Consider the following 26595-nt stretch of genomic DNA (forward strand, 5'->3'; position numbering starts at 1 on the left):
GTGTTCCAGGACCAGGCAGCCTGGCTTTGAATCACAGCTCTGCTGCGTGTTAGCTTTGTGATGCTGGGTAAGTTACTTACCCTCTCTGTGTCTCAGTTCCTTCGTCTGTTAAGTGGAGATATTGTAATTACAGGACCTACCTCATGGGACTTTTGTGAGTATTAAACAAGTTAATGCATGCTAAACGTGTAGAACCTTGCCTGGCGTGTAGTGAATGCTCGGAAGGCATTAGCCATCATTATGACAACAACCACTGTTATGATTTTACATCCATTCTCCCGCATTTGTTTGAGCCTTACATCAACTCCAATAGGAAGGCGGTGGATCCCTAAGTCACAGCTGGGCACACTGAGGTTCTGGGAGGTGAAATATCTTGTCTGAAGTCATCAGCTATGAACTGGCAGTGCTGGACTGGGGCTTTCCCTTGCAGGGCACTTTCTTCTGCCCTCCACTGCCCTGCAGGGTGGCTCCCCAAGGTTTGCACGCCAGGCCACACATCCCAGAGGCCCTAGGAGGCATAGACAGTAGCTTCTGTGTGTCTGGCTCCCAGCTCCTGGAAGAGTGAGTCTCACCTGAAAAGGCAGAGCAGAACTGCATGGAAGCTTTTAACAAACTACTCCCCCCTGCCCTGATGATTTTATATATACCCCCTTTCACCCTGGGCTGAGAATCTGCTCTGGTGGGCCCCCTTTGCTGATGGGAGCCTCTGTCAGTATTCCAATTCTCTGTCTCATTGAGAGCTCAGAATTAGAGCCAACTCTGTGTCCCCCACAGGCCAGCCACACCTTTACCAAGTGTCCAGGCTTCCTGCTGCACTGCCAGGAAACAGGCATCAGGCTGCAGGGGGCTTGTGGTTTGCCTGGAGAAGCGTGAGAGTCATTTCAAAGTGACCCATTAACAAGCGCACGCAGATGTCACGTGAACCCTGCCAAGACATGTTGGGGGAACGAGGCAGAAAAGAGTGACCGCCACTGAGTTTGGTCCCAGGCACCAGAGTCCTCTTCTGGCACCAGTGCTGGAGACCAAGCCGAGGCTGCTGTTTGCAGACACCTGCCCTGTGCCAGGCAGGGTGTTTCAAGGAAGGGAGGGCCCAGCAGCTCCTCTCTTCAGGTGCAGGAACGGGCTCAGAGATAGACAGCAACCAGAGCTCCAGTAATCCCCATCCACTCCTACAGACGTTAAGAAGTGTGCGGCTCTATAGCTAGTAGACAGTGCACAGGTAGCTCTTCACTTCTACAGTAGAACAAGTGGGAGGTATAGTTCTGGGCGCGCAGGAAAAGAAAATCACAAAGTATCCGGCTTGAACTAACACAGACAACGGAGAGTGGGGCAGGGGGTGAATGATAATTTGGGGGCATAATTAGAATTAACACGGTCACGGTGTTTCCCCTGTGCCAGGGGCTGTTCTAAGCACGTTGCCTCCTTAACTCATTGAGGACTCGGAATGACCAGGGCTGGGTGATGTCATGTGGAGGTGCAGGAGGGGCCGGGGGAGACGGACACCAGGTCTGACTCAGGCCTGGCGGAGCCTGGCCTGAAATCGGGTGGGCTGCCAGGGAGGGTAACATGTTCTATTGCTGGGAGCTGGGACTTGAAGGGAGGCCAGCTCTCAGAGCGGGCCAAGGAAATCCCGTGTGCGGAGTGAGCAGCAGTGCGTTCCCTCAGCATGTATGGGATGCAAGCCTCCTCCAGGTCGGGCACTGGGGATTTAAAACCGAACGTACTCCCTGCCTCCACGGAGCATTTAATATGCAGATGTGCATTGTGAGTCTGTAATGGGAACAGAGTCTGGGTGGTAAACACTTAACGTGAGCATCCCTCGTGCCATGCTCTGTACTAAGCTCCTTATAGCCGTGATCTCCTTTAAGCCTCAGCACAAACTACCACTTTTTTACAGAAAAGGAAACTGAGGCACAGAGATTCCGCCCCCCCCACCTCCCTGCAAGTAACCTGACAAAAGTTGTACAGGTAGTTAGTTAGAATTTGCACCTAGATGGGTATGACTCCCAGGCCTCTACCCTGTGTGTGCATGAGTGTTCTGGGGAATGTCTTTTGAGGAATGATGCAGAAATAGTGGTTAAGAGAGGGGTTGAAGCCAGTGCTCCTCAATCTGAATGTCACCTCTGTGCCCTGCTTGTCCTGTGACCTTTAGCAAGTTGCTTGCCTCTCTGAGTTCTTTGTCTTGTTTTTAAGATGGAGATAAACACTTACCTCACCAAAACAACTGTGGTGATTAAATGAGAAAATATAGTGAGAAAATATAGGAAAAGTACTTAGCACAGAAAGAAATAATAGTTATTTACTATATAGAAGACCCATTGCCCTAACATGTAGGGGAAGAAATCATCTGGACTGGTTTTGGTGGGGTGAGTCACACCTCTGGGCCTCCTCAGCTCCCCCTACAAACAGCCTGGAGACTTTTTTTTTTTTTTTTTTGCGGTACGCGGGCCTCTCACTGTTGTGGCCTCTCCTGTTGCGGAACACAGGCTCCGGATGCGCAGGCTCAGCGGCCATGGCTCACGGGCCCAGCCGCTCCGCGGCATGTGGGATCTTCCTGGACTGGGGCACGAACCTGCGTGCCTTGCATCGGCAGGCAGACTCTCAACCACTGTGCCACCAGAGAAGCCCCTGGAGACTTTTGCGCTGAGAATAGATGTCAGCCAGGGCTCTTAGCTCTTCAGGATGAGGGGGAGGGGCAGTGGCGATGGCGAGAAAGATTCTGGGTGACCTGCGGGCTAGAGAGAGGTGTCCACTCACTTTTCTTGGCTGCAGGGAGTGCCTGGGAACAACGGTTTGCCAGGACAGCCTGGGCTGACTGCAGAGCTGGTAGGTACCGGCCTGGATTCACTGTCCAGCGCCTCCCCTGCTCTTCCCAGGCCTGAGCTTGCCATGCTAGCGCCCTTAGCTGCTGTGGGGGTCCCTCTTCCCTCCGTCTTCCGAGGTTGGGAGAAACCTGGATGCCATGTAGCTTCCCGAGGCTCCACCAGGTGCCGTAAGTCTCCGTCCCCCTTCCACTCGCCCTCTGAGCCCTTGTGTCTGTCTCTTGCAGGGATCCTTGCCCATTGAACAGCATGTCCTTAAGGTAAGAGAGTCAGAGGGAGGGTGTAGGAACTGGCAGGGGTTCCCCTAAGGGGATCTTTGCAGTCAGCGCTCAGCTGCGTGGCACCACACACAGAGAACTGCAGATGGAGCTGTTTGTGGGGACCGTGCATGCCAGGCATCTGGCTGAGGGGGCCTAGTCAGGGGCCGGCTCGGAACAGACCCCCAGTCAGTGTTTGCTGAGCGAGTGTTGGAAGGAACCCTGTGAAGGCACCCCGGTGGCCATGGGTGCTCTGGGCGGTGGTAACCCAGAGACCTGCCCTCAGCAGTTGCCAGTGAGGTCGCATGGGGGCAGGGCAGGGAAGGTGAACGTGCACTTGGAGGGCAGTCAGGCAGGGATTTGCGAAGGTTATGTTCTATGATAGGACTGGGTAGGGGCCTGGAAGAAGGCTCCGGCTGTCCTCTGCTCAATCCAGAAAGAATCCAGGGAGGAGAAGGGATTTGAGAGGTGATTCTAGTGGGGCAAGAAAGGGGACTTGGGGCCTGAAGGGAGAGTCGGCCTGTGCCAGGGTCTATCAGTAGCATTAAGACCATGCTCGAGGGCTGTGGCCTGGTCTGATCTCCCACGCTGGGCACCACGGGTGACACAGCCCTTCCTTGCCCAGTTACCTCTAGAGACCAGATCAGGACTCTTCCCTCCTCCAGCTCAGCATCCTTTGGGGTCCCTCCCACGCCTTGGCCTCCAGAGCCCCTGTCCTGGTCACCCGCTTCTAGTACTGGCTGGTCAGTGCCCTGGAGTTCCCACGACCCCAGTGGTCCAGGTCAGGACAGAGCATGGGGACCGCCTGCCCCGCCCCTGCTCTGGACAGCAGTCATCTCCAGAAGCAGCCTGAGGTCGGGTTATCCTTCCAGCAGCAGTTACGGGTTGGATCACGGCAGGGTTGTGGCAGTGAACCCCCGCTCTTCTGCCCTAGGCCTCTGACAAGCCAGGGCTCCCCAAGTCCTGCCCCTGGGCAAGTGATTATGTGACTCCAAATGCAGGATTCGACGTTTCTCTGTGTAACATGTTGTCTCATGGCTTCTTGATCAAGTGCTCCACGGAGGGCCCCCAACAGGAACCGAGTGTGGTCTGGAGAAGGGGTCAGATGGGCACCGACAGCCCAGAGGAAGCCTGGGCCTGTGGACAGAGCGCTCCCTTGGCCCTCAGACAGGCCAAGGTCCAATCCAGGGCCCCACTTACCTTAGACAAGTCATGCTGTCTCTTTGAGCCTCGGCTTTCTCATCTCCAGAGTGCTTATAAGATGACCTGCCTCGTTGCACTGTCAGCGTTGAATGTGATAATGTGCAAGGCCTGCCACCATTGCTGGCACCATGGGTGCTGAGTAAATGACAACCATTATCATTGAGCTTTGCAGCGAACAGTGGAGGTGGAGCAGTGTCTCCTCTAGGGGCCCATGGACGTCCCGCCAGGCCGTGGATAGATGCCAGGCTCCCGAGTCCTCTGAAATTGTAGTCTAGCTTTCACTAGTAGGTTTCGTTTTGAGGGGAAGCGGACCCACAGCTTCCATCAAACTCTCAGAGAGGTCTGTGACCCAAAGAGGTTAAAGCCTCCAGGTAAGAGGAGGACTTTCTTGTCAGGGAGACTTCAGGCCCGGCCCACTGGGGAGCCTGTAACAGCCGGGATCCACTGGGAAGTGCAGGGCAGGCCCCATCCCAGAGGCTGTCTGCGAAGGGCCTCGCTCCTCCTGCAACTGTTTGCTTTGCTCCCTTGGGCAGAGAAGCTGGTGTTTGGAGCTGCCCTTTTCAGTCTAAATCCTCGTGGCGTGTCCTCACACTGGGTGCAGGTTGCAGGAACAGCCGGGACAGATGGTCCCTCTGCGGGCCCCTCCGCCTCCTCCCACATGCCTGTCTAGAAAGTGGCATTGGCTTGGCCCTACCGGAGCTTCTTCCTGGAGGAAACTCAAAGCCAGTGTTGGGATCGGGTCCCTTGAGGATACAGCAAAGCTGCCGCAGACATGTGGCTGGGGAGGAAGAGAGTGGGTGGGTGCCGGGCAGCAGGATGCCACTGGCTGAGTTCGGAGTGGGTTTCCCCCATGCGGCCCACCCTGGCCTTCTCTGACCCGGGCCCCACGCCACCGCCCCCTTTTTCTCATCAGAGCATCTGCGGGGACTGTGTCCAGAGGCAGACGGCCCACCCGGCGGCCCTCCTGGAAAGTGGAGAGAAGGGAGACCAGGGCATCCCCGGCGTGCCAGGCCTTGACAGCTGCGCCCGGGTAGGAGGTTGGGCTCGGGGTGGCCTTGGTGCAGGGTGAGCTCCCGGCTGACCCTGCTGACCGGGCCTCTGGCTGTCGTCCGCAGTGCTTCACAGAGCGGGAGCGGCCGAGGGCTGAGGAGGCCCGGGTGAGTGGGCCTCTGTCTTCTCTTCACCCCCCGCCCCGAGCCCCATGGGGCTTCTCACACTCACCGTCCATCCCACTCCAGGGAGACAACGGCGAGGGAGATGCGGGCTGTGCAGGGAGCCCCGGCCTGCCCGGTGCTCCAGGACTGCCCGGCCAGAGAGGAGAAGAGGTGAGAGCAGGGCCCTTGCCTGGGCTGGACCCCGAGGCAGCTGGAGTCTCCACTTAAAAGGCTCTCAGTTCCCGAGGGCAGTTTCCTTCCTGCCGAAAGCCTTCTCGGGCCCTCCGAGGCCTTAGGTCACCGGCGCCCCTCGCTGCTCTGGCCTCACCTGCTCTCCTGTCACCGGGCCTCTTCGCAGCTCTGGGCCCTGGGCCACTCTTCCTCCCCTGGCCTTGCTGCTTCCTCAGCCTGCAGCTCTCCTCCAAGGCCTGCTCCTTCACCCCTTCAGCCCTTTGCTCACGTATCACCTTCTCAGTGAGACACTCCCTGACCACCCTCTCTAAAATAGAACTCCCACAGCCGTGCTCAAAGCCCAGTCCCTCTCTCTGCCCCACGCTCCGCACTGTCTGGCATCCTGTGTATTCCCTTCATTTGGGAGCACGCCGCAGGTGTCTACTGAGCACTGCCTGTGTGCCAGCCTCTGTTCTATGCATTACTGTCCACCTCTCCCTAGAATGTAAGTGCCACAAGGTGGGGATTTCAATGTTCCATTTGTCATCGTGTCCTCAGCCCCTGGACCAGTGCCCAGTACATAATAGCTGCTCGATAAATGTTTGTTGGATGATTGAATGAACCGAATGAAAGGTTTAACGTCAGCTTTAACATCCTGCTCTGACAGCACTGCCTGTTGACTCGGTCTGTGGCAGGCTGGGAGGAGGGTTGCGGAGACCTCAGGGCGCTGTGGGCCTGAGCCCCTTCATCCATATTCCCTGGCTTCCTTTGCAGGGTCCGCCCGGCATGAGGGGCTCCCCGGGTCCTCCAGGCCCTATTGTAAGTATCTGTGGGTTTCCTGGCCTGCTTGAGAGGCTCTCAGAGGGGTTGTAAAGCCAGACACCGTTCTGCTGCCTTGGCTCCAGGAAGCTGGGCAGGACAGAAAGAGGGAACTTCCTTTCCCTCCCCTTTCCCTTGTCAGAGCATCTGCGGGGACTGTGGCCTCCCACCTCCGAATCCCCAGAACTGACCTGCTCCGCCCCGCTCTGCCTGTGGTCCTGCTTAGAGGAGGCCCTCAGGGCGCATCCTTGTTTCTGCAGCCCCGTCCCTGCTGTGTTTTGCATTCATGGCTCATGGTCTGGGCAGCCAGGAAAGCGTGTGGCAACCTTCAGACAGGGGCCAGGGGCTAAGATGGAGCGGCCCTCTATCGCTCTGTAGGGCCATCTCTAAGACAAGCCTACAAAGCCTAGACTAGGAGCATCTACCCTGGAGTCCTCTGTGGTGTTGATATGGCAGGAACATAGAAGTGACTAGGAAAGCCTGGAAGAACTGAAAATGCTTTCTTTTGAGGAAACAAAAATAGCTGGTGGGAGCCTCTTAGAACCAGGGAGCCCCCACCTGGGGGCTCATGGAGGTCAGGTAACAGGCATGATGGGTTTCCACTCTGGCACCAGGAGTCACTCGGACTCGGGCAGACTTGGGCAGGTGGTTTGACTCTGGGGGCTGTTGCGCATCTCTACGGATGGCAGAGCCATTCTTCCTGGAGCCGAGGCAAGGAGCAGATGTCTTCTGGGCCAAGACTTGGGATGAGTCTCTTTTCCAGCTGCCTTGAAAATATTCCCATGACTTCCTCTCCCTGTGACCTCTCAGCCCCAGACTGTGGCTCAGGGTTACTGTGCTTGTGAGTTGTGACCTGCCTGTTTCTCCCACCAGGGCCCCCCAGGTTTTCCTGGTGCTGTTGGCTCCCCCGGATTGCCTGTAAGAACCTAGCGCTGCTCGACCTCCCCTTCCCCTGCCAGCCAGGTCTCTGTGGCTTTTGCTTGTCTCCCTTCCTGTCGTGCCCTGGCCTCCCCCCTCCATGTTTGTCGTTGTCCCCCTTCAGGCTCGGTAGCTAACGACACAGGTTCCCTGAGGTCCCAGCAGCTTGGACGGCCTCCCAGTCTCTGATTTCTTTTCGTTTCTCCCTTCTCCCTCTTCTGCTTTCTCTCTCTCATCTTCTCTCTTCTCCCCCCTTCCGTTTCCCTTTTTCTCTCCCACAGTCACACATCACTCCGCCTAAATCCTCCAGAGCTATTTTACCTTCTTATTTTAAGGGCCTCTTGATCCCTGCCTTCTCACTCTGCCTCCTGCTCCTCCCACCTTTGGTGTTGACTGAAGATTTGCTGAAAGTACTTCTTGGGGCCCTGCCAGCCACCTGGCCCAGAGCCCGGCAGAGATGCCAAAGCTTTAGGGCTTCACACTGCAGGCTGGTACAGGTTTGCTGCCCTGCTGCTTGGCAGGGCTGTCCAGAGGCGCCCCAGGGATTTCAAGGCGGCCACGCTTGCAACTTTTCCCATCATCCTAGAGGAAACTTCCTCCTCTTCCTTTCCTCTTCTTTGGCTCTGGTCCCAGTCTGCTCTGAGGCTGGGCACGTGATGCCAGCAGTAGGGCTTCTGGGTGTCGTGGGGCCCTGCCCCTCTGTGCCCAGTGTCTTGGCCACCTCCTTCTGCCGGGTGTCGTTAATTGCTCTGCCTTCGTCATCGTCACAAGTATGTTTGAGTCGTCCTCTTCCTCACTGTTGCTCCCTCCTGGGTCATGGAAACTAACCTCCTGTTTGTCAGATTTCGTGTTCCTGGGGCCTGACTCCTCTCCTCCCAGGCCTGGTGATGGAGGCTCAGGGAGCAAGGCCTCTCTTTGTCACAGCTCCATCTGTCCCCACGTCCTCATCCTGGCCGGACCTTGTCTGTTTCTGCTTGCTTGGGTGAAGGGGCCATCTGTCCGTCTAGCCATCTGTCTTGTGTTGTGGAAAGGTTTGGGTGTCGTTTCTTGAGGGCACGAGGGAGAAGGGGCAGACACGGCCCCTTAACGGTGTGGTGCATCCGCGAAGGCCAGGGCGAGGAGTGAGGAGGGATGGGGGCTCTGGCTTTGATTGAGATGGATATCCCTTTCCACCTAGAAAGTGACAGGGACTGCTCTGGAGGGAGCCTTCCCATGTCCCTCCCCAGCATCCTTAAAAGCATGTGATTTTTGGCTGGGGCGGGGGGCTTGGAGAGGTAAGTGTTGGGAGTCTGGTGATACATTTTGGTGGGGAGCATCACTCTAGAGACACCTCTCTGGACAGTTGCCCCTCAGGGGGAGCACATGTGTCACCCTCCTAAAGGTGCACCCCAGACAGTGGTCACAGTAGGGCACACCAATGACAGCCACCTGAGAAGTACCACCTGAGAGTCACCCGACTGGACGGGCATATCTCTGTGGTGACCTGTCTTGGGGGGCATGCTTCTGAGAGGCACCCTTACATGGGGATTTACACCTCTGATAGTTACCCTTCTGGGCACACCCCCTATGGTCACTTTGCTGGGGACACTAGGGGGGCCACCAGTAGCCCCCCACCTTTGCCTAGAATGGGGACGGAGGGCTGGGGGGCTGCAGGGAGGAGGCAGGGGCTGGGTGGAGACTGCCCTCTCCTGCAGTTTCTCATGATTTTTCTCTCCAAGGGTCTTCAAGGAGAGCGAGGCCTCAGGGGCCTGACAGGAGAGAAGGGGGAACCGGTAAGCGGAGGCAGCAGGGGATGGAGGTAGATGAAGAGCCCTGGGGAGACGGAGGTTGGGCCCCCTGGGATGGCTGCTGCGTGGAAGATGGGAGGTGGACTCCTTCTTTTGAAACTCTTTGCCCCTCAGCCCTGATTCCCTCAGTATTGGCGGATCCCTCAGGATCAAAGCAAGTTGATCTCCATGGGCCCTGACTCCCTGTAAGGGGCAAACACCTCCATCCCTGGGGGCTTTCTCCCTCCCTTCTCCTGCAGCGTTCAGCATGTCCCTTCCACTGCCCCCACCCGGGTCTTCATCATTCCATGTCCTGGGCCTTCTCCTCTGGCTCAGTCAGCTCTGCTGGAAAGTGACAGGCACTGCTCTGGAGGGAGCAGAGTCTCAAGCAGTCAGCATCCAGGACTGTGGTGGTGATCACAGCCGAGGGGAGCCGGGTCTGGGGGACATGGCCCAAGGTGGTGGCTGTAACCGGGGCACCTGCTGAGGGGCAGGTCCAGACTGTTGGGCCTTCGCCGCCCTCATAGCCAGGGATGGGGACAGAAATGTTGGGAAGCTTGTCCATCATGTCTCCCTTTCTTTGCAGGGTCCTCCAGGGCAACCTGGCTACCCAGGTGCCATGGGCCCCCCGGGACTGCCTGTGAGTAAGGGGAGCCGGGTCTGGGGGTACCCGAGCCGTGGGGTGGTGATCAGGACCGGCCCAGGCTTGGGCATCCTCAGCGGGCTTCCTCCTTTCCGAGCATTTCAGCTGGTGTCTCTGCCAGGCTGTCCATCCAGAGCAACCCCCACCCCATAAGCCCCCTTGGTAGTGGAGCTTGGCCTCCCTCTCCGCTTTGGGGGGCCCACCACAGTCGCTGCACATCAAGGGCCAGACTCTCATAGCACCCGGAGCCTCCCAGACTAGGAGAGGACAGAGGTCTGCCTCCCCAGGGGCGGGGGAGAGTTGGGGAGATCCAGCGGAGGCGCCTGTTAGGAGGACGTGACCCCCGTTCCACTGAGTGGCGGTGGGAGGCCGCAGAGGCGCCCCCGCTCCGCTCCGGGAGCAGCACACCCCTCGGGCCCTCCAGCCTCGCCCGGGGCGCCTTCTGCGTCTAAGTGTGTGTGCCAGCTGCAGTCTCCACCCCTCGCATCGGCGCCCCTGGCGGGCGGACCACGGGACTAATTCCCTCTCTCTTTGCTGCCTGTCAGGGCATCAAGGGGGAGCGCGGCTACGCGGGTTCCCCGGGAGAGAAGGGAGAATCGGTGAGTGCGGGAGGGCAGCTCCCTCCGCGGGGGCGGGAGGAAGGGCTTCAAATGGCCGGTCCCTGTCTGCCGCCTGGAGAGCTTCCCAGCCGCCCCTGAACGGGAGACGTGACCCCGGCCCCCCGGCCCCCTGAGTCGCTCCAGCTGCGTCTCAAGCAGTCAGCGCTGCCGGCTGGTTGCTGCGGGGGCGGAAGCTGCGAGGAGGAGAATCCCGGCAGATTTCGTGGAGACTGGCGGGGGGGGGGGGGGGGCTCCCTGGGGGGAGGGGGCCAGAGTCAGCGGGCAGGGGACCTCCTCCCACCCCACCCCTAACGCCCGCAGGCCGGAGAGCCAGGCCCCGGACTCTGGACCCCACTCTGCCGCCCGGCCTGTCCCCAGCCCCACACTGAGCACTGGAGCTGGGGCGGTCATCAGATGGGGACACGGAGGCTCACGAAGTGACGTGGCTCACCCAGGGTCCTGCAGCTAGCTACTTAGTGAACTAGGGCCGAGCCTGGACTTGAGCCCAAGTCTGTGAAAAACCTCCCAAGTCTTTGTCTTACCTTCCCCCTCGCACATGCTGGTGAGGCCCCGGTGGGATGCAGCAAACCCCATTGTGCATTTATTCAATAACGAATCTTTCTCGTGGGCCTTCTGGGTGCCAGGCTCTGTTCTGAGGATGCCTTGGCGGATAAAATAGGCAGTTGAGCCTGTGGTCCTCAGGGAGCTCACGTTCCAGTGGGCCAGGTAGATAACAGATGAGTAAACAGCTACATATAAATTACGAGAGATAGGACCGGTGGAGAAAATCAAGCCAGGTAAGGAGCTGGAGCCATGAACGGGAAGCATTAGACAGAAGGTCAGGGAGGCCTCTCTGAGCGGGTGGCGTTTGAGCTGAGCCCTGAATGGAGCTGCGGGAGTGTGTGGGAGCACAGACGACCAGCACATGGTTGTCTGTGCTGGGGAATCCCAGAAGGAGAAGCCATGCGTGAGGGTACCTCAGGGACAGATTCGAGCCATCGAATGACTTGGTAAGGTTTCAAGAGACCTAGAAATGGTGGGGGATGGTGGGCATTCTAGGCAGAGGGGACAGCTGTGCAAATGCCCAGTGGTATGACTGTATAGTGTTCAGGGAACGGCAGTCTGACCAAGCCAGGCAGAAGATAAGGAAAGGGGAGGGAAGTGAAGCAGGGAAGGGTGGTTGGTATCAGATCGCAGGATGCCTCAAAACCCAGCATTCAGTTGGCAGAGGGGCCCCATGGAGGGTGTTGGAGCAAGAGAGTATTATAATCAGAGCTGTGTTGAAGCAGAGGAGATGGCAGCCTCTTGCTGGCTGGATTAGAGGAAACCAAGAGATGGCAGAACTAGTTAAGAGGCTGGTTCAGTAGCTCAGGCAAGGGAAGGGAAGCCTGAATAGAGCAGGGGGAGGAATCCTGCAGCTTAGAGGGGCATCCCACCACATCCCTGCCTCTGCTCTGTGCCCCGTCCCCTGCCCCATCCCCTGATCTCCCACCTCCCCCAGTCAGAGTGACCGATTCTGCTCCTTTGTATCACCAGGGCCCACCAGGATCTGAAGGCCTCCCAGGTCCCCCAGGCCCAGCAGTGAGTGGGGAAGGGGGCAGGGAGATGTGGACATGGGGATCCCTGATCCTGCCCTGGGGTCTGGGGACAGGAAGGTTGGGTTCTAGATGCATTGTTCTCTGTGGTGACAGGGTCCCCGAGGAGAGCGAGGACCCCAAGGGAACTTGGGTGAGAAAGGTGACCAGGTGAGTGGTGGCAGGACCCTATCTAGCTGTCCTCCCCCGATGGTCACCCTCATGTACGGGGGGGAGGGGGCACAGTGACCAGCTCTAGCCTCCCACGCCCCCACCATCCTCGAGTTGTAACCTCTCACCTCATGCCCAGAGCCTCACCTGCTGGCCCTTTGGGGCAGAGCGGAGGACAAGGCCCATGACTTGAGGCAGCCTCACGCTGTCATTCTTTCCACCTGGGTAGCCAGGCAGGAGAGAGAGGGTAGAACAGCAAAGTGTCCCTTGCTTTCTTCCCCTAGGGATTTCAAGGCCAGCCAGGCTTTCCAGGCCCACCGGTGAGTGCACACACAAAGCCAGCTCTGTCCGACGTGATCCCATCTGCGAGGGGCAGGCCTGGCCAGGCCAGGCTGGGTGAGGGTGGGCCTAGGGAGGGGAGCGAAGAGGCACGGGAAGAACGGAGGAATGGCCTGGGGGGGCAGGCCTGATTCCAGGAGCCAGGACCTGGAGAGCAGGGCCTTCTGGGTGGGCCCCAGCCCAGCCGCCCAGCCAGACGTAATGCTCCTGGGTGGTGTTTCTGGGAAGTCAAAACGCATCACATTAACTGTGGTGAAGCACACCCAGGAGGAAGAAGGAAGGGGAGCTGCTTTCCAGCCCCGCTTTCATTCCTGCCTGCTTCTTTGTTGATTTAGGGTCCCCCTGGATTCCCAGGCAAAGCTGGAGCACCTGGCCCACCTGGCCCCCAAGCGGAGAAGGTGAGCAGGACCCCAAGTTGGCCACAGTCACAGCTCTGAGCCATCAGAAGTTCAAGGACTAATTCAGTTACATCAAGGGGGGGCAAAGAGACCTCCAGGATGAGCCCAGCAACTGCTGTAGGACAACAGGGCCGGGGCAGACCAGTGGGCCCCTAGGGCTGACAGCTGGGCCCAGGATGCCCACCCAATGGGAGAGTGTGGGTGGGGAGGAGGCAGAGGGGTGTAGTGAGAGGTGGGCCACTAGATGCGACAGGCCAGCCCCGGCCAGCTGCAGCTCCTCCAGGGGAGGGCGAGGAGTTGAGGGAAGGAGGGAAGCACATCCAAGACTGGGCACCCTGGGCCCTTCAGCAGGAGGAGGTCTGGGCATTTGCCTTCTGGGTCTGACAACAGCAGGAAAGAAGAATGGGCCTCCTGGGAGGCCATGCTCAGGGTGTCCCCAAGGGCCAGAGAGGGCAGGCGTGGCCTGTGACCTGGTGACAAGGGTGGGAAGGAGCAGCAGTTGGGGAGCCCCCGCACTGGCCGCCCCTGGGTTTGGCTATAGATAAACTTTGGGACTAGCTCTGCCTTGCTCTGGAGGCTGACATCCTTGTCTCAGCCCATCCTCTGGGCTCTCCAGATGTGACAGGTGGGCAATGTAATGAGGCCCCAAATTGACTTCTAAGCTTGGGGTAGGGGGATCATAGCCCACAGGGAGGGGCAGGAGATCTGCAGCTTCTTGGGGAGCCTCTTTCCTCTGAAAGCTGGAAAGGACTTCTAGAAGGGCCACCTTGGTCTAGGTTCTCACTGTTCGGGTGAGGAAATGAAGCCTAGAGAGGCTGGGGGCATCCCAGGGATGCACAGCCAGACAGTGACGGGGCTGAGACTTCCCTCCCAGCTCAGGAGAACCCTCAAGCCCCTGGCTGCGTCCCCCCACCCCAGAGCCAGCACCTATCAGCTATGGTTGAGGCAGTGGCGGGTGCCACCTCCCTTCACTTCTCTGTGGGGCACCTGAGTGGCGGCCCCTGCCAGAGTCTTCCGTGCTGCCTCTGTGCCCGAGTGCAGCTTGCTGTCCTTAGGCCGGTCTTTGCAGAGACTCCCAAGCCTCTGGCCAGCGGTTCTCCATCCTGACTCCCTGTGGGGCTGCCATTTCCTGGGGCTGTGCTGACCCCTCCTGGTAGCTGGTGGCATGGCAGTGCCACCCAGAGCCCTTCCCCCCCCACCCCCACCCCACCCCCCCCCCGGGGGTCTCTAGCTGGATCCCTTCCCCTTGGTGACCCCCACAGCCACTGCTCCAGGTCAGCCACCCTCTCCCCACTGGGGAAATGCTGCCGCCTCCCCACTTAGCTACCTGCCTCCCCCTCTCTTCTCTGATAAACATTCGAATTCACACGTTCGCTCTTATCATTCCCCTGCTTTGAACCATCAGTGGCTCCCCAGTGCCCGTAGTGTGTTTTCAGACTTTATTTTGTAGTCCCCAAGGCTTTTTGTCACACAAAATCTCATATGAATGCTCAGTCTATAAAACAGATGCAAGTGGAGCTGCTCTGGCTAAGGCAAGGGTAGGGGTCCTGGAGTCCCACCCCCTTGGCCTCCACTTTGTGCCCCCAGCCTCTCTAGGCTCCTCCAGGAACCCTCAGGCCCTGAGAAGTACAGTTTGAAAACCAGCGGTCTGTTTGATAAAATCTAGTACAGGGCTTCAGGGCCCTCCTCCAGTCTCCTCTCCGCCCCCCACCCCCATCACACGGGCTCCCCAGACACCCCAGCTAGACCAGGCATGTGAACACCGCCAAATCTTTATCCTTCTCTGAAGTCCTCTGTGGCATGCCCTTTTCTCATAAACCTACCCAAATCCCAGCCGTCCTTCAGAGCCCAGCACCTGCTAACTCTTCTGTGACAGTTTCCCTGCCCCCGACCAGAGTGAGCTGTTCTCTCTCCCCAACTCCCAGGGCCCCTTACTCACACAAGGCAAATCGACTGTTGCAATGCCCTTGATGGTCCTGGGCCTGTGACTCTTGCTGGACTGTGAGCTCCTCGAGGGCAGGGCCCACCCTTTTGCCATCTGGGGGAATCAGAGGCCACATAGTGGTTGGCACCTTGCTGGGATCAATGTGAATTGAATGTGTGCCCTCACTTCAGCCCACATTACTGAGCACCCACCAGGCCAGTCCTTGGTCAACCCTGAGGAAGGTGCTGGACACAGAAGGCTCTGTTTCTTCTTCGTGGAGCAGTGCAGAAAGGAGGATGCTTGGCAGATGAAGACAGACTTTCATGGGGGAGTGGTGTGTGGGATACAGCCAGTTAGGCCAGAACCGAACTGGGGTTCGAAGCCAGCTGTCCTGACTTCCAGTAGTCACCAGCCCCTGTGGCCGGGGTCTCTTGTCCTGCTGGTGTGTGTCAGCGGGAGGGAGGGGGGGCAAGGCCCCACTGACTTTGCTGGGGGGCTCATTTCCAGGGCAGTGAAGGGATTCGAGGTCCATCAGGCCTGCCTGGTCCCCCTGGACCACCAGGATCTCCCGGGATTCAGGTGAGCGTGTGCCCGCTTAGCCTGACAGGTGTGTGTGTGTATGTGTGTGTGCTCATGCACGCATGTGTGTGTGTCTGTGTGTGTGTTTAGGGGTAGGAGTTGGGTGAGGGGTGGAGGGGGTGAAGAGGGTGGAGGGGCTGGGTTAGGCCTCCCGCCTCCTAGGGCTCCAGCACAGGCGTGCAGGAATGCCTTTTTCCCATTTCCAGGGCCCTGCCGGTCTGGATGGTCTGGATGGGAAGGACGGCAAGCCTGGCGTGAGGGTGAGATGGTGGGCCCAGGAGGGCACCCCCTTCCTTCTACCTCCTTCTCCAAGAGCCAAAGTCAAGGGAACCCTGATGAAGGGAATTGAATTCCACTGCCCCACACCTCTTTCAGGAGGTGCCCCACCTTCCCTCGGTCTGCCTCTCACCACACCCCACTTCTCTGATGGCACCAGAGCCCCCTGATTTCTCTGTTCTCCCAGTTGCCTTAACCAGGTTGGATGAGCTGGGTCTCACCAAAGGCAGGCAGTGAAGGGAGTAAATTTATACCCAGAAACTCAATCAGCTGAAGAAACTAGGCTGGGTGTCAGAAAGAATAGGCTGCAGACAGGGAAGGACTTGAGTGGCCCTGGCTCCTTGGATCTGATTTTGCTGGGGCATCTGAAAAGGATGGGGCCATGGCAAAGGGCAGAGCATCAAGGTCAACCCCCTTCTGTACCCAAAAGAAGGAAAACTGAGGTTCAGAAAGGGACGGGGATTCACTCAGCGTGCACAGCCAGTCAGAGGCTGAGCCCAGCTTGGAATCGTCCCTGTGCCCCACGTGACAATCCCTCCATCCTGGGAGAGCTGGGGGAGGGGCTGGAGAAAGGGGGAGACTGGTGAATGAGTGGGTACAAGCTGGACAAAGCTCTTGTCTCAGTGCCCCTGGTCTCTTTCCCTAGGGGGACCCTGGTCCTGCTGGCCCCCCCGGACTCATGGGACCCCCGGTAAGTTGAGCTGCAGGAAGGAGCTGGGAGCTGGGAGGTTCCAAAGCTGGACGGGTGCCCTGATGGGTGGGGCAGCTCAAATCCACATCCCCTGTGGACATGTTATGACTTTGGATGGATTTGACTTGTTTAACCTGAGGAAAGAGGAGTGGGAAGTGGCCTCTGCTTGAGGTGAGGGACGTGGCAGCTCCTGCTTTTTCTTCCAGGGCTTCAAGGGAAAACCGGGCCATCCCGGCCTCCCAGGACTGAAGGTAAGGGCCTGGTGACTTCTGCCAACCGGGTTTTCTCGGCTTTTCTCAAGGTCTGACCCCGGGCAGATGCGGCAGTCTGGCCGGAGTGGAGTGCCACCTGACCCTTGGCTAAGATGCCATCCCAGCATCCAGGCCTTCTGAGGCCACCGGTGCCTGGCAGACTGGGTTGGGGCTTTGCCATCTGCCAGCCCGAGGGCATCAGAGAGCCCCTGGCCGAAGCCGGGGCATGTGGCAGGACTCCTCTGATGTGGGGTCAGCTTGGGGTGTGGGAGCCAAATGGCAGTCTGGTGAGACTCAGTTGCCCCTCTCTCCTCCAGGGTGACTGTGGAAAGCCTGGTCCCCCGGGCAGCAGTGGCCGCCCCGGAGCAGAGGTAAGGGCCCGGGGTCTATGCGTGCTGCCTTTAGACAGCCCTTGGGTCCTGCTGAGTCCAGGACGCAGCCACTTCCTCCCCCTTCGCTGGCAAAGTGGCAGCCTCCTCTCCTTGCCTTCTGGGGGAGGTTTTGCCCGACACTGCACATCTTGACCTTCCTCCCCTTAAGTTTATAACCGGTTTCCTCTCCCTATGGGCTATTGGGTTATTAACCCATAAAGGCCTGGGCTCTACCTTCCCCCCCCAACCATACTCATGGGCAGGGCTGGTCCCCTGTCCCCAGAAGGCTTAGGCCTATAGGCCAGGACTCAACGCAGCTCTTCTGGCCATTGGTGTTCCACCTGCTGTGCTCAGCCTTCTCCTACCTCACAGCCTGTGTGTGTAAGTCTGTTTCTGTGTTGTTTCTTCCTCTTTCTCCCTCCTGCAGGGTGAGCCTGGTGCCATGGGACCCCAGGGAAGACCCGGCCCCCCTGGCCACGTTGTGAGTTACTCCGTTTTCGTCTCTGTCTCTGTGAGAGTTCAGACTGCGTTGGGCTGGGTGGTGGTGGGCAAGCTGGTGATGACCCGAAAGAACTGACCGCAGCAGCAGTGCCAGCCACGTAGAGCAGTAAGGGGCTCTGGGCTCACCCATCCAGCGGTTCCCCGGCTTTTCGCCATTTTCTGATTTTCTGGGCACATTCGAGTTTGCTTATCAAACAAAGATCATTCAGTTATTCAACAAGTAATTATTGAGCACCTGCTCCACACTAGGCACTGTTCCAAGCCCTGGGCTACGGTGAGATAGACAAGGTCCCCTGATCCCAGAGCTTCCACACAGGCACAACAGACAGATTAACGCGGAAGGATCAGGCAGTGATGTGCTGTCATAGAGGGCCTGGGAGGCGACTTTACGGGAGAAGTGGCCTTTGAGCAGAGGCCCGAATGACAAGAAGGAGCCAGCTGTCAAGCAGTCTGGTGGAAGAGCATCCTGGCAGGGGTGCATCTGCTGCAAAGGGCCTGAGGCAGGGAGGGCTTGGGGAGCTTCAGAGTCAGCGTGGCGGGAGTGGAGTCTGAGGAGGGTGTGAGTGGGAACGGGAAAGCTGAGCTGGGAGAGGACCTGATGCAGATGGTGGAGGACCTCGGGGGCATGGGCAGGAGGGGGTTGGGTGCGCAAATGACATCAGAGATATCAGCGGAGGGATGATGGCGGTGGAGCTGGTGGCAGTGGACAGATCCCGCAAGTGTCTGGAGGTAGATAGAGGACTTGCTCATGACCTGGATGGGGAGGGGACAGGAGGCGGTAGAAGGAGAGGAATCAAGGGCGACTCCTGTTCGGTTCGGCTCGGGCAGCTGGGTGAGTGGGTGGTGTATTTACTGAGAAAGGGTGACTTGGAGAGGATGTTTATTAAGCAATAACGGCTTTCCCGTCTACTTTACTCATCTGTAACACAGATGACTGCCAGTGGGCGTCTTTGATCAGTGTGACCATGCCGAGCTGGTGGGGTTCCAGAGAGCCCTGTTGAGGCTGGCTGTACACTTTCCAGAAGGCTTTTGGAAATGTTAAGAATAGTGCAGAACCCCCAAAAAAGGAATTCTCGGGTCCTCATCACTATTTTTATGGATCTCCAGGTGTCCAGAGACCTTGGATTGGGGACCCCAGGTCTAGTCCGGTCCCCTCCACGTTACAGATGAAAGAAGGAGTCACACACTCTGAATTGTGTCCGCATCGGAGACCCCCTGGGGGGTTGGGGGGTGTGCAGGATTCCTCTTCCCGCCTCTGTCCGTCCAGCCCAGCCCCCTGCTGTGTGCCAGTCTCAGTGCTGGACATTCCTGCCTTAGGAGGCTTGAGATGAGTAGAACAGAGCCTGTGCCTTTGGAATTTTCCATCTGGGAGCATGGAGGGAAGTGCTCTGAGAGAGACCTGTGTGCCCTGGGGTTCAGAGAAAGTGTAGCTCTGACCACCAGGGCGGTGACATTTGAGCTGAGCCTCAGGGGCAGGATGTGGAGAGATAGGGCAGGCGGGAGCCCTCCTGCATGTTTCAGGCTCATCGCCCTCCAGCAGTAGGTGAGCGGCAGGAGACCAGGGAGCTTGGGGCTTCTCTGTGAGGACGTTGGAGTTGGTGCTGAGCCCTTGCCCCTCACCCCCCGGCTGCGCAGAGGAAAGCTTCTGGTCTCTGCTCTTCCCAGAGAACAGAAGGAAGGCCGCAGGGGGTGTGTGTGGGTACTCAGAAGACACCCAGGCCCACGTAGCATGTACCTTACTCCCTCTGCACTTGGCTCTGACTCCCAGATCATCCCCTCCGTGCGGGCCCCAGAGGTACCACTCGGCCTGCGGCAGGCATGAGGGTCTTGTGTGTTCAGGGCCCCCCAGGCCTCAGCTCTGGCATAGGTCAAGTGCCAGAGCAGAAGGAAGGAGGGTTCGGGGAAGAGAATGGAGCAGTCATAACAAGGTTAGGGCGTGTTCTTGCTGTTGGTCCTTCGCTGCCTCCGGGGCCTTATTACTGGAGCCTCTTTCCATCCCACTGACTGGCTCTCTTTAGGGGCCTCCGGGGTCTCCAGGCCAGCCAGGCCCAGCTGGAATCTCTGCAGTGGTGAGTGGCGTGCTCCCCTTGTCCCTCCCTCCCCGGAGTTTGGCCCTGCTCTGCTGCAGGCTCCTCGCAGAGGGAGCCGGGTGGGGTGGGGGGTGAGGGCTGGAGAGCAGCGTGTCCCCAGCCCCCCTCCTCCCCTGGCATCGGCCTCTCCTGCGTCCAGACATCTCCCTCACTGGCCTGTGGTGAAGACCTTTGGAGAAGCCTGGAGGCCATCCCAGGGTCCTTCCCCAGGTTCAGGCAGCGCCACCTCCCCGTGTGTGGCCTTAGGGTGGGGGTCATTGTCCCTGGCGCACAATGTCTGCCTCTGGCTGCGTGGGGTTCTCACCATCCCCGTCTTTTTCCCTAGGGCCCGAAAGGAGACCGAGGATCCACTGGAGAAAGGGGCCTTTCAGGTCTTCCGGGCCAGCCTGGTCCCCCTGGACACCCTGGCCCCCCGGTAAGACCCTACATCTTGCGGCACAGCCCGGGGGAAAGGGCCAGTGGGCTTTGTCAGTTGCACGCAGCCCTGCACTTCTGGGGTCTCCAGGGAAGGGGAGGCATTCAGCACAGACGATGGCAGCTCGGAGACTGTGCCTGAGGATCACGTCCTATTTAGAAAGAAGGACAAGCTGTACAAGCCAGCACTGGGCCGACCACACAGCAGACCGCTGCGTCCAGCCGTGCACCGCTGTACAGATCCCCCCACTAGGTGTCGGACAGGGGAGACTGGCCCCTGTTCCACCCCCTCCCCCTCCCCAGAGGAGTCTGTTGGTAACCACAGAAAACCTGGAAATGTCAGGCACCAGAGACGCTGCGCTACTGCTGGAGCTCTTGCAACAGCTCAGAAACCACTCCTTAGTTTCAGCTAGAGTTTATACTAAGAGCTGTGATATATTGGTCACTGACAATGTGCTGAATGGTGACCTACAAATGGTGACCTACAAATGTGCTTGACATCTTGTCATTTAATCTGTACCACAATCCTATTTAGTAGGTCGGATTGTCCCCATTTTACAGATGAGGAAACCAGGGCTCAGCAAGGTTAAGTAGGTTGTCCAGAGTCACACAGCTAGTGAGTGCAAGAGGCTGCCTGACTCCAGAACTTGCGTCCGGAGCCACTCTGCGATACTTTCTCTTTCAAAGATTCCAGACAGGTGGCCACATCAGGTGGAACTGACTGCCAGTCTCAGGGATGAAAAATCTCCTCGGGGGCTGAGGCAGGGACCCATGTCTCCTAGTCCCCAGGTCAGGGTGTTTTCCACCCAAGCAGACTTCCTTCTGGGGAGCAGTAGCAATGCCCCTGGGGCTGGTGCCCTGGAATGGGGTGGATGACTCTAGCCCATGCAGGAGTAATCGGACGGGCCGAGTCTTGCCTCCAACTCATCTGATTCCTGCTGCAGACCCCGGGCAGGCAGGTCCCACCAACCCTCCGTCCCTCCTGCCTACAGGCTCAGGAGCCTCCAGGGTCCCCGGATGAATCTGTCAGTTGCCTTGCAATCACAGATTCCTTTTCCCCAGCATCCCACTAGAAATGGGCAGGGCCCTGGAAGCAGCCTCTCCTGTTTCGGGGAGGGAGCGGACACTAGGCTGCCCTGGCCGATCTCTGCGACCTCATCAAGGCCAGAGATTCAGAGTTCACACCTTCATTCAGCAAACACTGAACATACACTCAGAGCCAGGGAATGTGCGAGATGCCAGGATCTCAAGCAAAGAGCAGGGCAGGTGCAGTCTGCTCTTCCCCCATAGAGCTCAGTCAGTGGGGCGGCCGGGAGCAGGCTGGAGGGTGGGGTGGGGTCTAAGTTTCCACAGCCTGTGCCTGGAGCGTCGGGGGGAGGTGGGGAGGATCGTGACTCCTCGGTGGAACTGGGGCTGGCCATGCCTGGTGGGCGAGGTGAGGCATGAAATGCCCAGCTGGCTTGGCACTCACCACAGCTCCATTGCTCTCTACTCCCCAGGGTGAACCTGGTGCAGATGGTGAAGCTGGCAAAGAGGTACCGTTGTGCTGGGCTCCTCCTTTTCTCTTGGGGATGCTGCTTCTTGCTCTTAGCTTCGCCCTGACCCCTCTTCATTCATTCAGTAAATGCTCCCTGTATGCACAGGCTATCTCTGGACAGATATACAGGAAAGCAGTGCCCTTGTTCTTCTGGGGAGAGGGACTGGGGACTAGGGGAAAAGGATGAGAGTGAGCCTCGCTTTTCACTCTTTTTTTTTTTTTTTTTTACCGTATACTTGGTCAAAAACAGCCAATAATCATAATAATACTCCAAATAAACATTTCTTGGGCACCAGCTCTAGCCAGGCCCTCCCTTTCATTCTGACTTCTCACCTCTTTTGGTCCGTGACAAGAGACCCAACCAACACGATCATACACGGCCACACCCCAGGAACATGAGTCTCCCTTCCAGATGTCCCCGCTCGTGTTGGCAGGGAGGTTGACATCCTTTCTCACACAGAGCCCAGGGGACACGGCCTGGGGACCTAACACTGTGGGAGGTCCTTTCACGGCACCTGTCTTTCCCGGACAGCTTGGAGACGCTGCCCAGACTTGATCCCTGACTTTTGCTTTCTTCTAGGGACCCCCTGGAAAACAGGGAATCTACGGACCCCCTGGTCCAAAGGTGAGTGGGCACCGGCCGGGTTTGAGAGGAGAAGCTCATGAGTTGATTAAGCTCAACTCTAAGCTCTGACTTTAGCCATGGAGAGGAGACACAGGAAGGCCAGTGGGCAGGGAAGTATGTGGGCAGAACCTGGAGCAACCTCGTCTCTGACAACCTCTCACGAGGGGCTGTTCCAAGGTTCATTCACTCCTGATTGATTGATTGATTCATTCATTCATCCATTCTGCGAGCATCCACTTGGCCTTGCTTACCCGCCAGGCCCTCTGTCCTAGCCTTGGGCAAACAGAGGTCCCTGAACAAGAGGTGCCCACTTAGTTCAGTCACACTTACACTGGAGTGTGGCAGGTTTTACTGAGGAAGATTAGACGTAGCACCGTGGGATCAGAGGGAGGGAGCAATCAGCTCAGCTTAGGGCGTCAGGGAGGCTGCACAGAGAACAGCGACATTTCAGCTGAGTAGGAGGAGTGCACCGCGGAGAGAGGAGGGGAAGGCAGTCCAGGCACGGAGGACTAAGGCACATGGCCGAGTCAGAATTACAACCAGTGAGGTGTGGCTGGAGGTGCAACGAGGCTGGAGAAGATGTGGTCAGGACCGCATCATGAATGGCCTTGAATGCCTGGCCAAGGAATTAGACCTTTATCCTGAGGGCAGCCGGGAGCCATCAGAATTTCTAAGTAGGGAGTAACAACATGAAAACTGTCCTTTAGAAGGACTGCTTTGGGGGCAGCGACATGGGGCAACCTGTCAAGATCCTGTGCACAGTCCAGAGGGAGACGCTGGGGGCCAGGTAGGGGGCTGAAGACAGGAGCAGATTGCTGAGACATCGTGAGGTAGACTTGACAGCATTCGGCAATGCTGGACTGTGACTTCCTGTCCTTGCAGGGTGACCCGGGACCTTCAGGGCAGAAGGGCCAGGCAGGGGAGAAGGGAAGAGCTGGCATGCCTGGCGGGCCTGGCAAGAGTGGCTCCATGGGACCTTCTGGGCCGCCGGGTCCTGCAGGAGAGAGAGGCCACCCTGGATCTCCGGGACCTGCGGGGAGCCCTGGTCTGCCCGGGGTGCCTGGCTCCATGGTAAGGCGGGGAGGCTGGCAGACATGGGCACTGGCCCACAGAGCAGGCATGCGGGGTAGAGCGTGGACCATTTTAGAAGCTCTTGCTGACACTCTACAGGAAAGAGCATGACCCCCTTATGGGTGGTTCTTAACGGTGTGGGCGAGTTGAGGGGACTGGGGACCCTTTCCCCAGAAAAGTGCACTGACTCTCGAAATGTTTTGTACCACTTTAGGGGGTTAGGACAGTGGGTTAAGTATCTGTGGGAGGCTCCTGGGACCCTTGCCTCCCTCCCCATCCTTTACTTCCATGAAGTCCATCCCCAGGGGAGATGAGCCCCAGGCTTGGAAGTATAATTGAGGCAGGTTTCTTCTCTTTCCTCAGGGAGACATGGTGAATTATGATGAAATCAAGAGGTTCATCAGACAAGAGATCATTAAAATGTTTGACGGTAATCGGCAGCTGGCTGGGTGGCAGTGGGTGCTGCTCGCCCTTCCCAGCTGCTTCTCCACCCCGCCCCGGACTCCTTTTCCTTAGAGCTCAATATCCACCTCCCCCCGCACCCCTATTTACCTTGCTCTCCCACTTACGGGCATATGTTCAATTAGGCTTCAGCCTTTCCTGCCACCTGCTCTGTTCAGAGACAGAATGATTCCCTCCTGCCCTCCCCAAGCCCCCGCTGGAGCAGAGGAGACAGACGAGGAACTTGATATCAAATGGGTCTGCATAGAGTGAGCGCTAAACAAAGGGGCAAAGCAGCGGCTCTAAGAAGGCTGCTGTGGCTTCATTTTAAGCTTTTGTTCCTGTTCATTTGTTTGTCCAACACTGACAGGCTAGGGACTGGGGAAAACATGGACCTTTCCGGAAGGGGCTAGACATCTTGCTTGGGAAGCAGACCTTGAATGCCAAGCAAGGAGTCTGGACTTTATTCTGAAGCCAGTGGTGAACTCAGGAAGGCCACTGGAGAAGAGAGATGCTGTAATCAGATCCGTGCTTCAGGAAGCTCACGGTGGAGAGCGAGGAGCGAGGTGGGGCTAGGGCACAGGAGGCCGCTTAAGAGATCCACCCACACGTTCCTTGCTCTGACATCCCTCTGAAGAAAGGCTGTCTTGGATTCCATGCTGGGGGCCTGTCTGTAGCATCTGCAGTCGTTCTGAGTCCCTGGGGGGCACCCTGTGACCTGTCCCTGACCTTTCTTACAGAGAGGATGGCTTACTACACCTCCAGGATGCAGTTTCCCATGGAGATGGCAGCAGCTCCGGGACGACCAGGGCCCCCAGGGAAGGACGGTCCCCCGGGCCGGCCAGGTGCCCCGGGATCACCTGGGCTCCCTGGTCAGATTGGCAGAGAAGGTCGGCAGGGCTTGCCCGGGTTGAGAGGTAGGTCTGCCGTCCGGTTACGGAGGTGCATACCTAGCTCTTGGGGGCAAACACGAGCATTGCACGAGGTCTGTTGTGAATATGGCATTTGCGTGTATACGTGTTTCAAATAATCCTGCTGGGTGTGTCATTGTTCTACTCAGGGATGGGGCCTCTTATTTTATTTCTTTTGTTCCAGGATTGCCTGGTACCAAAGGTGAAAAGGGAGACACTGGTGTTGGCATTGCAGGAGAAGTTGGTCTCCCCGGCCCCCCAGGTAGGAAAAGCCAGCCTTTGAGACCATGAATCTGGAGCAGTTGAGATCGCCTTTCTTTATGTTCCTTCTATAACATAGTTGTGTAGAACCTGAAGTAACCACACCATCATTTAGAGTAATGCCACTGCGTGTAAGATACTCTACGAGGGCGTGTGTGAGAGTGTGCGTGGGGAGGGGAGCGGGTGTTGGGGATGCAGTGGAAGACCCAGTGCCTGCCCGCAAGTCCTAACCTGGGCTAGCACCATGCAGTGGAAGAGAGCTCTATGTGGTGGGGCCAGGGAACGCAAGTCCAGGTCCTGCTCATCCTCTTACTGGCTCTGTGACCTTGACGAGCCTAAGAGAGAAATGACTAAATCTTGATAGCCTGGCTCTGAGATGTAGCTTCACCACTTACCAGGTGGGTGACGTCTTTGAGCCCGTATCCTCGTCTCCAGAATGAGATAATAGTTTCTTTCTCATGGAATTGTTGTGAAGATTCAATGAATAATGCAGAAGAAGCACTTGTCTTGTGCCTGGCACGTGGAAACTCTGAATAAAACTAGCCAGTAGTATTATTGTTATGGTTAAACTAATGTAAGGATCAGATCAGGTCTTCATGAAAATATGGTGCAACCGGAGAAATATTTATCAAATGTAAGGTATTATTTACCATGACTATTATGTTTTCTTTTCTTGTGATCTGGGTTTCCTGATTTTCCTTCTCTGACTCCTTCCTCCCTAGGTCCTCAAGGTCCTCCAGGATATGGCAAGATGGGTGCAACTGGGCCGATGGGCCAGCAAGGCATTCCTGGCATCCCTGGCGCCCCAGGCTCAATGGGCCCGCCGGGCAAGGCCGGCCACTGTAACCCCTCTGACTGCTTTGGGGCCATGCCAATGGAGCAGGAGTACCCACCCATGAAAAACATGAAGGGGCCTTTTGGCTGAAATCACCATTTCCATCAGATGAAGGACTCCATTGGGAACAAATGACTAAAACTTATAGGATTCTGGATGGGTTGTGAATGTTTTGGGTTTTTAATTGCTATTAATATTTTTTTATCAATAAACAAAGGAACAAATCTATCTGCAATCTCACTTCCAGTGGGGTTTCTCTGGGGCTGCAGCTGCATCTCCCTGTCATCCTCCTCTTGTCACTTGGTCCCAGGGTCAAAAGAGGGCATTTCCTTCATCGTCTGTGGTCAACCAGTCAAGCTGTGGGATGCTGCTGTATAGGGGGCCCCCAGCTCAGCTCTCGTCTCCAGATACTTCTGAGTCAACCTTTGGGCCTCTGGACCTTGTGTCCTATCCTTCATGGCACACTTCTCCAAGTCAGAGACGGGGCATCGCTCAGCCTCTTCCCATGGGGGAGCCAAAGGTGGGTTTGAAGACCCTGCTTGCAGCTCATAAAGGCCCCTCCCTATTTGCTTCCCTTAAGAAACCAGTGTTGGGTACCCCACCCACCTCTTCTTGGGTGTGACCCAAAGCCAATCCAGGTGCACCTTGGGAACTGCCACTTGCCGCTGAGGCGCACTCCTCTGCCTGGCGGCACCTCCAAGCACACGCGGTTCTCTTCTTGCTGCTCCAGTAATTCCATGATTAGAAAGCCTGTGCAAACAGGAGGAACGATAGGTCGCAGCCCCTGGCCCAGGCAACGAGGGACTGCTGCTTCTCCAGGAAATGACATGGAAACTCCTGCCTGTACCAGTGCATGGCCCTGTCACCAGCTCTCCTGGACGACGCATGACATCTTTTGTTATTCTTTGTTAATCTAGCTCGTGTGGTGCTTTTCCTGTACCTCTTAGTCTAGGCCTTCAGAAACAGATTGCATCAGTGCAAAG

At 57.4% G+C, this 26595-nt stretch overlaps 1 protein-coding gene across 1 annotated transcript in view; it reads left to right on the top strand.

The window, feature by feature from the left end:
- Nucleotides 1–25987, top strand: part of COL16A1 (collagen type XVI alpha 1 chain) — a 51623-nt gene extending 25636 nt beyond the window's left edge. The window contains exons 44-72 of the mRNA XM_022575056.2: nt 2773–2826; nt 3050–3082; nt 5196–5312; nt 5398–5439; nt 5521–5607; nt 6382–6426; nt 7300–7344; nt 9063–9116; nt 9697–9750; nt 10299–10352; nt 11889–11933; nt 12044–12097; nt 12382–12417; nt 12772–12834; nt 15266–15337; nt 15544–15597; nt 16260–16304; nt 16511–16555; nt 16873–16926; nt 17354–17407; nt 19446–19496; nt 19843–19932; nt 21431–21466; nt 22049–22093; nt 22976–23164; nt 23528–23594; nt 24346–24522; nt 24701–24778; nt 25500–25987. Coding sequence (XP_022430764.1) covers nt 2773–2826; nt 3050–3082; nt 5196–5312; nt 5398–5439; nt 5521–5607; nt 6382–6426; nt 7300–7344; nt 9063–9116; nt 9697–9750; nt 10299–10352; nt 11889–11933; nt 12044–12097; nt 12382–12417; nt 12772–12834; nt 15266–15337; nt 15544–15597; nt 16260–16304; nt 16511–16555; nt 16873–16926; nt 17354–17407; nt 19446–19496; nt 19843–19932; nt 21431–21466; nt 22049–22093; nt 22976–23164; nt 23528–23594; nt 24346–24522; nt 24701–24778; nt 25500–25702 — 2043 coding nt within the window. The 3' untranslated portion in view covers nt 25703–25987. The remainder of the gene's footprint in view (nt 1–2772; nt 2827–3049; nt 3083–5195; nt 5313–5397; nt 5440–5520; nt 5608–6381; nt 6427–7299; nt 7345–9062; nt 9117–9696; nt 9751–10298; nt 10353–11888; nt 11934–12043; nt 12098–12381; nt 12418–12771; nt 12835–15265; nt 15338–15543; nt 15598–16259; nt 16305–16510; nt 16556–16872; nt 16927–17353; nt 17408–19445; nt 19497–19842; nt 19933–21430; nt 21467–22048; nt 22094–22975; nt 23165–23527; nt 23595–24345; nt 24523–24700; nt 24779–25499) is intronic.
- The last annotated feature ends 608 nt before the right edge of the window (nt 25988–26595 follow it).

This window comes from Delphinapterus leucas, chromosome 1, assembly GCF_059928025.1.
Source record: "Delphinapterus leucas isolate spDelLeu-1000000601 "Yukka" chromosome 1, BTC_Dleu_Yukka2, whole genome shotgun sequence".
NCBI classification, from domain to species: Eukaryota; Metazoa; Chordata; class Mammalia; order Artiodactyla; family Monodontidae; genus Delphinapterus; species Delphinapterus leucas.